The sequence below is a fragment of the Nannospalax galili genome, unplaced genomic scaffold (genome assembly GCF_000622305.1).
Source record: "Nannospalax galili isolate Female #2095 unplaced genomic scaffold, S.galili_v1.0 scaffold811, whole genome shotgun sequence".
Taxonomy (NCBI): Eukaryota; Metazoa; Chordata; class Mammalia; order Rodentia; family Spalacidae; genus Nannospalax; species Nannospalax galili.
In genome coordinates this window covers 322,603-335,375 of record NW_008329150.1, presented here as the reverse complement: position 1 = coordinate 335,375, position 12,773 = coordinate 322,603, and the positions used below count along the sequence as shown (strand labels likewise).

Here is a 12,773-nt window from a genome sequence, read left to right as displayed (position 1 = left end):
AACATACTCTGTAGGCTTTCAGGTATAAAGTTTACTTTATGGTCCGGAAGTGGCTTGTTGTAAACACGGAGTTTTTAAGGAGCTCTAGAGGCCTGCCCACTTTGTGCCATCTCATCTGACCTCCAACCCTTAGCTGTAGCTCAAAATACTTATCTTCCACAGCCTCTCAGGGGCAGCTGGTAGGAGCAACCTTCCTAGGACCCCTGAGTTACTGTCTGAACTAGACCAAGAGCCCCAGAACCTTTCCCTCCTCCTTCATATCAGAAAGCTGGTTCATCCTCCCACAGAGCCTTTGCCTTTCATGACTATTCCCATGACACGTGATGAACACATAATGAGGCTAAAGGAGAGGTGGCATAGGGACAGAGGAGCAGCCAGTCCAGGCCCTGTGCCCTCCCCGCACCTCTTTCTAATGGAGTGGTAAATGAGGAGGGGCAACTCAGATGCCTAAGAAACTTAGGCCCAAATCTTGGAGACGGCACCAGGCTGTTGCCCCCTTCGCCCAGATCTGCCAGACGGCCTGTTCCCACCACAGAAAATGGGACAAGCGCAAGGCCAGAAGTTCTCAAGGCCACCGCGTCTGCCAACAGAATTCTGTACACAAGGTTCCCAGCCAACTGCAGGAAACTGACTCCTCATCTCCTTCCTGCAGGACCTACAGGAACAGTGAGGAGCTTCGGTCTCTGATCAGATCTGGAATTATCACACCTATCCATGAGCAGTGGGAGAAGGCTCGTGTAAGCAGTCCTCATCGGGAGTTCCCACCTGCCACTGCCAGTGAGGTGGACCCACTCCGTATTCCCCCACATCATCCTCACACCAGCCGGCAGCCTCCTTGGTGAGTATAGAGCCCTAGCAGTCTGCCCATGCTTCTGTGACAGGATCCCACTATCTATCTCGTTCTGTCCCTTGATGTCTCCTGGCCTACATGTGTCTTCAACAGAATTGTCAAAAGTCTTGGCATATGGAGTAGAAAATGGAGACATAAATAGATGAATGAGTTCTTGCATTGCTACCAGTCACCCTAACTACCCAGCATTCTCATGTTACCTGCCTCCTTTCTAGAGGCCACACAGCCTCTTCATCTGCCTGAGGGTCCAGGGCTAATGCCCAGAAGATTCACAGTTACTCATTCCAGAGCTCCTTGTACAGGGCCCTAATCCAGGCTTTGGGGAAAAATGCAAAGGGACAGAAGCACCATCCTGGAGAAGATGCAGCCCCAGTGTCTGCCCCATTTCATTGTGCCACACTACTCCCACTGCCAGCCACCCTATGTGCCCCCTCCCACTTCTCTGATAACCTCAAAAGATTGCCAGAATAGCTATAAGTAAGTCATGTCCAATGTCTTTGAATATTAGTTTAGCAGCAATAGATCTGGAGCTTCTGCTGTGGTGGAGAGGACAAAGACCAGGGCACTGTAGTCTAGCTAGCACAGCACTTCTTGGTCTGGAGCCTACAGTGTGGGAGTAACAGTAGGGTTGGTATGGTAACGGGAGGGTTCACTATAGGTCATGTAATAAGCACTCAATAAATGTTAGCTACTATTGTTACTTTATTTTAGTTTGGAGTTGTATACCTTTGGGTAGTTAAAATAGGGAATAAGTTAAATTATTATCATTGTCAGTTTCATTTGGCAAAATCTTTGAAAATATTGACTCCTCTAGCAAGAATGGAGAACAACAAAAAGTACTTGAAAAGACCAGGAAAAGCTTATAATGTAACCTACTTATTTCACAGAAGAGAACAGGTAAGATGTCCTGCCTAAGGTCACCAACCAATAGAGAGGCAGAGTCAAGGTTGGGGTCCAGGTGTCCTCACTCCCATCAAAGTGCTCTGTCTATGGTCTTATTGAGTATAGTGGCAAGATTTAAGAGTAGACCCCAAATTAGGGAGATTGTTAGACCCATTCAGTTAGACCTGAAGCAAATGACCCATCACTGAACAGCTCTAAGTAGATAGAACTAGCAGCCTCTATCCTTCCCACATGACACAGACTCATGTTTCATCCTCCCTTCCATACTTGCATTTACCTGCCCCACACCTGGGGCATGTAGATTTGTTTTTCTAAGTGTGGAGTGGCTATGTTGGATTTTGTCAAGGGATATATTGAATGTATTCAGCTTAGAGTATGGCTGGAGAGGTGAGTCCATTGGAATAGAGAATTGTTGGGTAGATAGGGGCTGTGTTCTGAGTACTCTAGGAGGTACTGAAAACTGTAAAGTGTGTGTGTGTGTGTGTGTGTGTGTGTATATGTGTATGTGTGCATGGTAAGCCTAACTTAATTGTTATTATAAATTTAGTCCACTTCCCCTGGTTCCATCTATCCTCAGAGAGTTAGGAAATTGCCTCAAATCCTTTCCCTTGTTTTAAAAAACAAATTTTCCTATGCTAATCCAGCTTCACTAAAAGTAAATCTTCAGTATAAAACTCTTATTTAGGTCATTCTAAACTTACATTTAATCCTAATCAGGATGTAATTTTTAATAGTTTGTATTCTATACTACTTTTCAAAGTTTCATAATCTATTTATTAAAATGCTAAGCATCAAACAAAACAAAATCCACGTGTAGTGGTGCACACATTTAATCCCAGCATTTGGGAGGCAGAAACAGGTGGATCTCAGAGATTAAAGACAGCCTAGTCTACATAGAGAACATTAGACCAGCTGGGGCTACAGAGGAAAACCATGTCTCAAAAAACAAAAACAAGCAAACAAAAACAAACAAAATGCTAAGCATCTCTTTTGTAATATCTGGTATTTTGTTTTACTGATATGCTATGATTTGCCTAACCTTCATGTATGCATGGAGGCATATTTTAAGCAATTCCAGTTTTTCTTTGTAAGCATGAACTCTATCATCTGTCTATCTATCTATCTATCTATCTATCTATCTATCTATCTATCTATCTATCTATCTATCTATCTATCTATATCTATCGTCTATCTATCATCTGTCTGTCATCTAGCTATCATCTATCTATCTCCTATCTCTGTGTGTATACAATCACACAGAAAAGAAGACAGCTACATTCATTTTCCCTTCTTCCCTTTCCTCTTTGTACTTGTTTTCCCCCTTTTTCTAATGCTGGAGATGGAACTTAGGGTCTCATGTATGCTGATAAATACATGGTACCTCTGAGCTACACTCCATCTTCTCATTCTGCTTCTGCCTCCAGTCTTTGGTGACAGGTTGTTTCTGTTGAAGACTTACATGGATAGGTTACTGGGGTAAGAGGAGTCATAGAATAGTAACCTTTCCAAATATCCTCCTTTGTGGTTATTCTATACTATTACACCAAATATTGACAAGTAGTGATTTTTTTTTAAGAGTTAGTTATAATGTAGACTCTTAACTCCATATCCATGAACTTTCTTTGTGCCTGTTGCCTTAGAGGCTGCTCATCTTGTCATATCTCTTGAATGGATCTTCTCATGCATGAGATCAGAAGAGCATTTATTTAGGCATTTATAAAGTATTGTGAGATCATAGATCTGAAAGCTGATGTATTTTATTTCAAAATATCAAAAAAATCACATTCACTAATTTTTAAATTGTTTTATTTTACGAATATGAGTGTATTGCCTGCATGTGTGTCAGTGTACCCATGTCATGCAATGCCTGCAGAGGTCAGAAGAGGGCATTGGATTCCCCTGGAACTGAAGTTACAAACAGTTGTAAGCTGCCATGTGGGTACTGGGAATAAAACCCAGGTCTTCTGCAAGAACAGCCAGTGCTCTTAACTGCTGAACCATCTCTCCAGTCCCTCATTAATATTTCTAATGCCAGAAAAGTACTAGGACATTGTTAAGCAAATGATGAATACAAATTTCCAGCTTGCTGGGTTTTGCTTGGAAACTTGCGTTTTATAATTAGTAACGGATACTGCCTATTATTTTCTTTTAAGCAACAGGTCACTTCTTTTGGAGAAATTACCAGATATATAGCCAAGTCTGAATAGCCCTGGTTTGTCTGCTAGTCTTTCAAGTAATAATGGTTTTCCTTAAAAGATAGCTAGTTCTGTTAACAGTTTAAAACAGTGACTTTTTTTCAAGAAAGTAGTATGTAATAAAAGTCTTTATGCATGTGATATTTCCCATTATATTATACATAATATTAAAAAGATAGGCTCAAAGACTGACATTTTAGAAAACTTGGTCATTTTAGTCGCCTATCAAGGACACTCTAAGAGGAAACTGGATGTGGTTTGCGGTGGTGAGGCAGGGTGTGTGAGTGCTGGATGAGTGCCGCAGCCTTGGTCTGTACTACTGTCAAATAATTCACCACCACCATGGCTTTCATACCCATTGCAAATGTCAGCACACTGAAAAGGACAAATAACATCTGAGATGAAATAGGACCAATTTGGGTTTTGTGTGTGTGTGTGTGTGTGTGTGTGTGTGTGTGTGTGTGTCTGTCTGTCTGTCTGTCTGTCTGTCTTTGTGTCTTTGTGTCTTTGTGTCTTTGGGATGGTATTATCTGAAGGCCAGGCTGGCCTTAATTTCACAAGTGCTAGGATTAAAGGCCACTATGCCCAGCCTTCCAACTTTGTTTTTCAAAGGCTTGTTAGCTATTTGAATTTCTTCCTTTGTGAAAAGTTGATACAAACCTCATGTCCACTTTCCTTTCAGGTTGTCTAGTGTTTATGACTTGCAGGCATTCTTCTCTGTTCGTTGTGTCTTCATTTTTGTATGTAACCAGCTTAGCAGTGCTCTTGCTTTATTTAGTTGTTTTGGTCTGTTAAGAGATCTTAGCCCTGTCCCAAGGTCCTAAGAAATTCTCATTTATTCTCTTCTAGAAGCTTTACTGTTTTACCTTTTATGTTTAGATCTTCAGTCCATTCAGAATTCATTTTTGTGTTTGGTATGAGATTCATATTCTTCCATGTTGGTGTACAATTGATTTAGTGTTGTTTTGGAAAAATTTATCCTCGGCTAGCGTCACCTGAATAATTTACTGTTTTGTTGCTTGTGAAACTATTATCCCCTATTCTTAATTTTTGTCCTTCTTCTCTTGGAACTGAATAATATTGAATCCCTTGATTTTATCCACAGGTAGGAAATTTAGTTGAATAATATTCCTATACCTTCTGTTTGATGAGTTCTGCCTACTCCAGACAGCATGCTAGACATTTCATCCATATGTTCTTATTTAGCCTTAACTTCAACAGCCCCGTTAGATCAGCAAGCTATCATCATTTCACAGATAAGGAAACTGAGGTTCATGTACAATAAAGAGCTTCTTTACAACCATTAAGAAACAGAACTTATGTTGTAGCAAGAGTTTTGAACACTGCTATTGCACTCTTTGTCATATTCCAGGCATATGTTCTCTTTTGATCTGCATGGCAATCTAGAGAGATGGATACTACTGTCTGTATCTTACAGAAGAAAAGTCTGGACCTTGGACGTTTCATGACTTACCCTAGATCATATAATTGATAAATGGTGAAGATGTAGTTTGAGCTTGAGTTTAGTTTAAAAGCCTTTGCTTTTTCTTATCCCCATATTACTTTCTGTGCCTATCAGATATCTAACTCTAGGCACTGACAGTGCTTGCTGCGATATGGCCCAATCTTCAGGCAGTTTCCTTTGATTAGGGATAATTGTTGCTTTCGGTCTGTATCATATCTTTAAAACAGTGACAGAAGTATGACTGAGATGTGCTGAAGGGCAGAGAAGAGTGATTCTTCTGAAGGACTGAGGGGCAGGAGAGACAGAAAGGCTTCACAAAGGTGATGCCTAAGCCAAAATTTAAAAGACTGGTACAGGCTACATGGTATTGGAAGTGATTGGCCATAAAAGACCAAAGGAACAGAAAAACCAATGGGCTATGAAGTCCTCATCGGGGGAGTACATTTTACTAGTGCAGCATGTGAAGGGAGAAAAGGTAAGTGTAAAGCCACATCACAATGGACAGTGTGTCTCACAGCTGGATTTGGCCCTGGTCATGGGAGCCATCTAAAGGTTTTGCAAGTGACACCAAGGACAATCTAAAGAAACAGTTTTACCCAAGTCTTGCTTGGTGAACCATTGAGTTTACTGAGGTTCCTTACAGGAGCATAGGCAACTTAGAGCCACTACACTAAAGAAAATGCCTGCTCTCCTTTCCCCATTCAGTAACCATTAGCCATTTATTTAGCCTTGGGCAAGACTCCCCCCCCCCCCAGTGTTGGTGTTCTCTTCCTGCTTGCTGCCTTGCTACCTCAAAGGCTTCCTCTCCTCTCTGTGAGAAAATTTTAACAGGCCAAATCTTGTGAGGGTCTTGTGGGTAATCACAGTTCCCAAGAGTTGAGAGGGCAACAGCCATGTCATACCTAGAGGACAGCATTCTATAACAGCCAGGGGAAAGGCTGACACGGAATCTAAACAAGAAATCGGAGTAGTAGGTGGCAGGTGACTACTGGTGGCAGGCACTAGGTAGATTGAGCTGAGATACACATTTGTTTGTTTGTTTGTTTTGGTCTTTTTGAGACAGGGTCTCCCTGAAGCCCCAGCTGGCCTGGAACTCATTATGTAAAGCAGGCTGGCCTTGAACTCACTGAGATCCACCTCCCTCTGTCTCTGCCTCTGCCTCTGCTGGAATTAAAGGCATGCACCACCATGCCCAGCAAGATACACATTTGGAATTGTATCTGACTGGGAGTGAAAACCAAGGATGATGCAAGTATTGTTTCTAGCCTAAGTCCTTTCTCAACTGTGCTACTGTACTATGGCTAATGATGCAGTGGAGGCACACTTCATGAAACTTGAAACCCACCTCTGAATAGTCTTAGCATACATTCTGGAAGAATTGTTACCTGAAGGACTAAGCCTGCTTTGAAAGATAGAATAGATGTTTCCCAGTTGTCCTAAATAGTTGTATTGATTCTAATTCCCACTATATTGCAGGGTCATTTCCTTATCGTTGCCAGTGCTGAAGTTGGTTTGAGGTTTGTTTGTTTGTTTGTTTTTTAATATTTTATTATTTTTTTATTTTATGTGTATGAGTATATTGCCTGCATGTATGTCAGTGCACCAGTGTTGTGCAATGCCGCGAGGTCAGAAGAGGGCTTTGGATTCCCCTGGAACTGGAGTTAAGGATGGTTTGTAGCTGCCATGTGAGTGCTGGGAATCAAACCTGGGTCTTCTGCAAGAGTAGTCAGTGCTTTTAACTCCTGAGCCATCTCTCCAGCCCTTTGTTTTGTTTTTTTACTTAGAAAAAATATCACTCCCATGACACTTATAAAGTCAACCAGGCAAATACACAGGGAGGCCATTGGTAGCATATGTGTACAGTTTTCTATTGCTGTGTAACAAGTTACTTAAAACTGAACCTAGTTCTATGGGTCAGAAGTATGGATACACTCAGATTCTGCTTAGGGCATGAGAAGACCAGAGCTGGGATCTCCGCAAGGGTGCAGTCCTGTCTTAAGACTCTAGTAAACGATATCCCTCTGATAGTTAGCAGCTGAGGGCCCCGTTTCTCTCCCTCACCTCAGCTTCTTAAAGCCTCCACATTTCTTCTCCTGTGGCTTCCTCCATCTTCAGAAACAGCTGTGAGATACTAAATCTCCTGCTTCCAGTCTCCTCCTGTGCCTAACTTCTACCACTGCCCTGTGGTTAGATTATAGCTCACCTAGTTCATCTTCCCTTTTTGAGACTAGCTGTGCCATCTGACAGAACAGTCACAGAGTACTTCCTCATCAGGTCACAGATTCTGGGGATAATGGGTGTAGAGTCCTGAGAGGGGCCCAAATTCTACCTGCTGCAATCTGCCCATGGCCTCCTAAATGAAAAATGCAGTTCCTTCCCTCAAGTTCCCAAGAGTTCCCCCTTGTTGCATCAACCTGATTCAAAAATCTTACCTAAATTTTATAGTCTTGAAAGACACAAATCTCATCCTCTAACTCGGGTGCAATAGAGAGCTCCTTTGTGTCTGTTGATCAAGGAAATGGGTTACCTACTGTCAGTACTCCCATTATACAGCAGTAGGCAAGCAAAGGGTGACAGTTAACAATTTCTGGTAGAAAAAAACATACATGAAAGTTATAGCTCACTCAGTTTTGGGGAGCAGAATGGAGAAGACCAGGATGTGAAATATCACCAAATTTTCAGGTAGTGAATTCAGCACTGTCTCTCTGGTGTCATCTTACAGTCTGAAATCAAGGAAGCTCAGGGAAGCAGCCATTGACCTGGACAGAATGCTCCAGGACAGCCTTGCACTTCTGGCTAAAGGAACAGGAAAGAGGTCTACCAGTACCCTGAAAATGGAGGAAATCCCCCTTGTTTCTTTTCCTTTTCTCTATTCATTTGCATCCCAAACTACAGCAGTCTGAAGACACCTACCGCTGAGAGAGAAGAATCTTCCTTTCCAGTAGGAGACTCGTCATCTCTACAGTGTAAGGCAGAGCCAGGTGTGGTCTGTAGTCCCAGTCCTCAAGAAGCTAAGACAAGAGGATCCCAAGTGTAACACCAGCCTGGGCTACATAGTTAGACCCTGTCTCAGCACCCTGCCCCCTGCCGCATACACACACAGACAGTATGAGGCAAACCAGTGTGACTTTTCCTCCCTTTGTCCTAGCTCCACTTGGTTCTATATATTGGCATTGTCATGAGAAATACAGAACAGTGTCAAGGAGATTGTAGAGGGCAGAGTGCAGAAAGGCCCCCATAAAGCAGTTTATGGGCTTCTGAGCCTCACAAACCACACACAGTATACATTATATTCTAAATAGTATGTCAAATATTTCAAGAGCAGAACTCCAAGAGAGCCCTCATCTATTTCCACACAGGCCTCTGGAGAGCACATACATGATGTAGAACTTAGCAGTACTACAGAGACTTTAGGAACTGACATTGTTTGGTTTGTTTTTAAGGTAGGGTCTCCCTTGCAGCCCAGGCTGGCCTTAGAACTCGAAATTCTTCTGCCTCAACTTCCTGAGTCCTGGGATTTTAGGAGTGCACCATCATGCCTCAGTACCAATATTGATGCCAGAATTTGGAGCCCAAACTCAACTGCATTAGTTTTCCATTAAAACAAAAATAACAAGATTTTCCCCAAGTCTTATAATAAAATGTTCAAACTATCTGGGATAAAGTCCAAAGTTGCTGCATCTAAAGAACCAAAAAACTTGAGCTCACAGAAGGATAGTGAGCAGATGCCAATAAGGAGATGGCCCAGATGTTGGAATTCTCGTGACAAAGACTTTCAAGTAGCCATTGCAGAAATGCTGCAGAAAGTGAGGGTAAATGGTCTTGAATGGAATGATAATGTCTCAGCAAATAAACAGAAGATACAAAGAAGAACCAAATGGAAATTTTAGAACTGAAAAATAGAACAAACTTAATACCTCACTGGATGGATCCGTAGTAGAACTGAAGAGTTTTAACTTACGAGCAATGGAAATTACCCACCTGAACAACAGCAAGAAAAGATTTAAAAATGAAGTCTCAGGAACCTGTAGGATAGTTATAAAAGGTCTAGCATTATAGCCACGAGAGTCCTCAGAGAGCAGCAAGTGCAGTAAGAAGTAGTATTAGGGAAAACAGTGACTGGAAGGTGTTTTGATTTGGCAGAAGATGTCAACCAACAGATCTGGAAAAACATCTCGAAGGCAGCTAGAAAACATGTATTGCTTGTACAGGAAAAAAACCTAAATGATTGTGCTGAAACTGCGAAGACAGAAAAGTAAAACAACTTCCTTAGTATGGAGAAAAAGAATTGTCAACCCGGAATTCTATATCCAGTGACTACTCCGTCTTCATTTCTGAAGACTAGATTGTTTCAAAAGGGATTCTAATTTTAGAAGATTAGCAGGCAACATGTAGGCATGATCTGCTAGAATCTCCAGGGGATAAATGGGGAAGTTGGATAATAGCTATCAGAAGTGGGTGATGACCCAAATCTCTAGTTTAATAGCAAAATGGATAACTTTAACAAAGCAGTACAGGGCAAAAATCCAGAGACTATCCAGAGGGATTGGCAGATCTGGGGAACTCCCTAATCCAGTAAGAGGGAGTGGCCAGAGTCACACATAAGACACAGAGCTCAGAAAACCAGTACTGTGCTCTCAGTAACGGACATTTTAAAGATGAAGAATCAACAGAGGGAGGAAAGGAGACAAAAAATGCAAACAGCAGCAGAGGGAGGAGAAATGTCACTGGGAAAACTGTCCTCAGCACTGGACCAGAGCAGCCACAGATGCCACCTTTAAAAGATATCTGCTTGGCGCCCCAGCCCCTCTGTAAAATGCATTCTCAGGAAACTCAGAGCAGGTATATCATGGGATTGTATGAATAAACCTGGCCAACAGGATACCTCTGGACTGTAGGGAAAAAGCTTTGCACCAGGACTTTACAGTACTGAGTGAGGTAGAAGCCTGGTGGGAGTCATATTCTGCAAGGCATCTTAGACAGGTTCCGAGTGGCACGCCCAACATTGTTTGGAAGACCCACCCAGAACTGTAAACAGCATCTATCACCCAACTCATGAAGGACTTCCCTCTGACAGAACCAGCATCTGTGACCCAACATCACAAAGGACCACCCATGGATGTGACAGACATCATGGAGCTCAGAAAAGCATGCTATGAGAGTCAGGACTAGAACCAGCAAGAATTTGAGACTGCATTCAGACTCTCAAGCCCATTCACATTTATTCTGCATTTAATGCATAGTATCCATTTAGCAAGCATGTTCTGTCAAGCTCTGTTCTCATCCTCTCACTTCCCTCCCTCTCCCTTTCTCCCTTCCTCTCCTCCTCTCCCTCTCTGTCCCTCTCTGTCCCTTTCTCACTCCCTCCCTCTCTCCATCTCTTATTTTATCCCTTTTCCATTTTCCTTTTGATAGGCTTTCTCAAACAGCACAAATTGGCCTGGTTTGTGGGTTTTCCATGTCTCAGTCCTGTGAAGGCTGGGGAGGAGGCTGTTTTAGGTTGTCTGATTGCATTCTTTACATCTGTTTTCGTTCTACCTTTAGCCAGAAGTGCCTCATCACCCTTTCCCTCGTTCTTCATTTCCCGCTTCTATTTACTTTTCCTCCTCTACCTCTTCTCTGTCATCCCAATATACTAATCACTAGTCTTATTCTGCTTTTTTCCTTCCACTCATTCCCAGAGTAATCATACATTAGTACACACAGTGCCTTCAGTGTTTCTTTGCTTCCTAAAATGATTGGCATTTAAGAAGTGATTGTTTTTTATTTGACTATTACTATATTTTCGTAGTGATTGTGCTTTTAAGAGTTTCTACTCTGAGAGGAGTAATGGAAATTAAGGCTGGTGCCCTCAGCACCAGTCTAGCTAGCACAGGAAAACAACGCTTCAACCCTATTACAACCTAGTCCCTCCTGGACACTGCAGACACTTACACTGAAAGAGTAAGGGTCATTAAAAAAAGAAATCCAACCAATAACCAAACAAACCAGATTGGCAAGTCTTAATACCAGAGCACAAAAAACATGAAAAACCAAAGCAACATGACTCCTCCATGAATTACTAATCCCATAGTAATGGTCTCCAGTGAGTGAGTTAGGTGAAATTCAAGAATTCAAAAGAATGATTATAAATATGTTCAAAGAAATCAGGGCTGGGGAGTTTGTTCCATGGGTAAAGTGTTTACCGCATAGGCATAAGGACTTGAGTTCAGATCCCCAGAACCCACATGATAGCTGGTCGCAGTAGCACACATCTGTTTACCAGTGCTCCTACAGGGAGATGAGAGGCTGAGACCCGAAAATCTCTGGAAGTTTGCAGGTCAGTTAGTTTGGCATATGTAACAGTGAATAACAAAGAGACATTGTTTCAAACAAGGTAGAAGGTAAGAACCAACACAAGTTGTTCTCTGACTTCTAGATACACATTGCCTGTTCACCCCAGCACACACACACACACACAAAGATTAAAGATATCAGAGGACAGCCAGGCGTGGTGGCGCACACCTTTAATCCCAGCACTCGGGAGGCAGAGGCAGGTGGATCTCTGTGAGTTCAAGGCCAGCCTGGTCTACATAGCAAGTTCCAGGTCAGCTGGGGCTACAGGGAGACCCTGTCTCAAAAAGACCAAAAAAAAAAAAAAAAAAAAAAAAAAAAAAAAAAAAAAAAAAAAATCAGAGGACACAAACTCCTGAACCTTTCCAAGATAACACAAACAGATGAATGAAATCAGCAAGTCAATAAGGATATTCTTGTGTAATTCAGTAAAGAGAAATATTGAAAGAAAGACTGAAATACTGGGAATGAAAAATTCAATTAAGTCAAACAAAAAGTTGTGTGGAAAATCTAACCAACAGAATGAATCAAGATGAGAATATCAGGGTTTGAGGACAAGGTAGAAAACTTGGAACATTCAGACAATAGCAAAGATAAACTAATAAAATATGAACAAAACATTTAAGGTCTGTGAGACACTCTGAAAAGACCAAATCTTTAAATCATAGGTATTAAAGAAGGAAAAGAATTTCCTGATAAAGTATAGAAGACATTTTCAATAAAATCATAGGAGAAAACTTTCCAAGTCTAGGGAAAGAATTGTCCATCCAGGTATTCAAGGCATTTAGAACACCAAACAAACAAGATCAAAAGAGAACCTCCCACATCATGTTGTAGTTAAAACACTATAGTTAAAACAAAGAAAGTTTGTTGAAAATGGCAAGAAAGGAACACCAAGTCACATAGAAAGGCCCATCAGAGTAACAGCAGATTTCTCACAGAAACTTTAAAAGCCAGGAGTGCATGGACCTGCCAACTCAGACTGCCATACCCCTTGAAACATCTTTCAACTGAAGGAAGAATAAAT

General features: G+C 41.8%; 1 protein-coding gene across 1 annotated transcript in view; it reads left to right on the top strand.

Moving 5' to 3' along the window:
* The window catches only part of Psmf1 (proteasome inhibitor subunit 1), a 32,403-nt gene that overhangs the window by 14,767 nt on the left and 4,863 nt on the right, over positions 1-12,773 (top strand). The window contains exon 4 of the mRNA XM_008834357.3: positions 653-838. Within this exon, the coding sequence (XP_008832579.1) occupies positions 653-838 (186 nt within the window). The remainder of the gene's footprint in view (positions 1-652; positions 839-12,773) is intronic.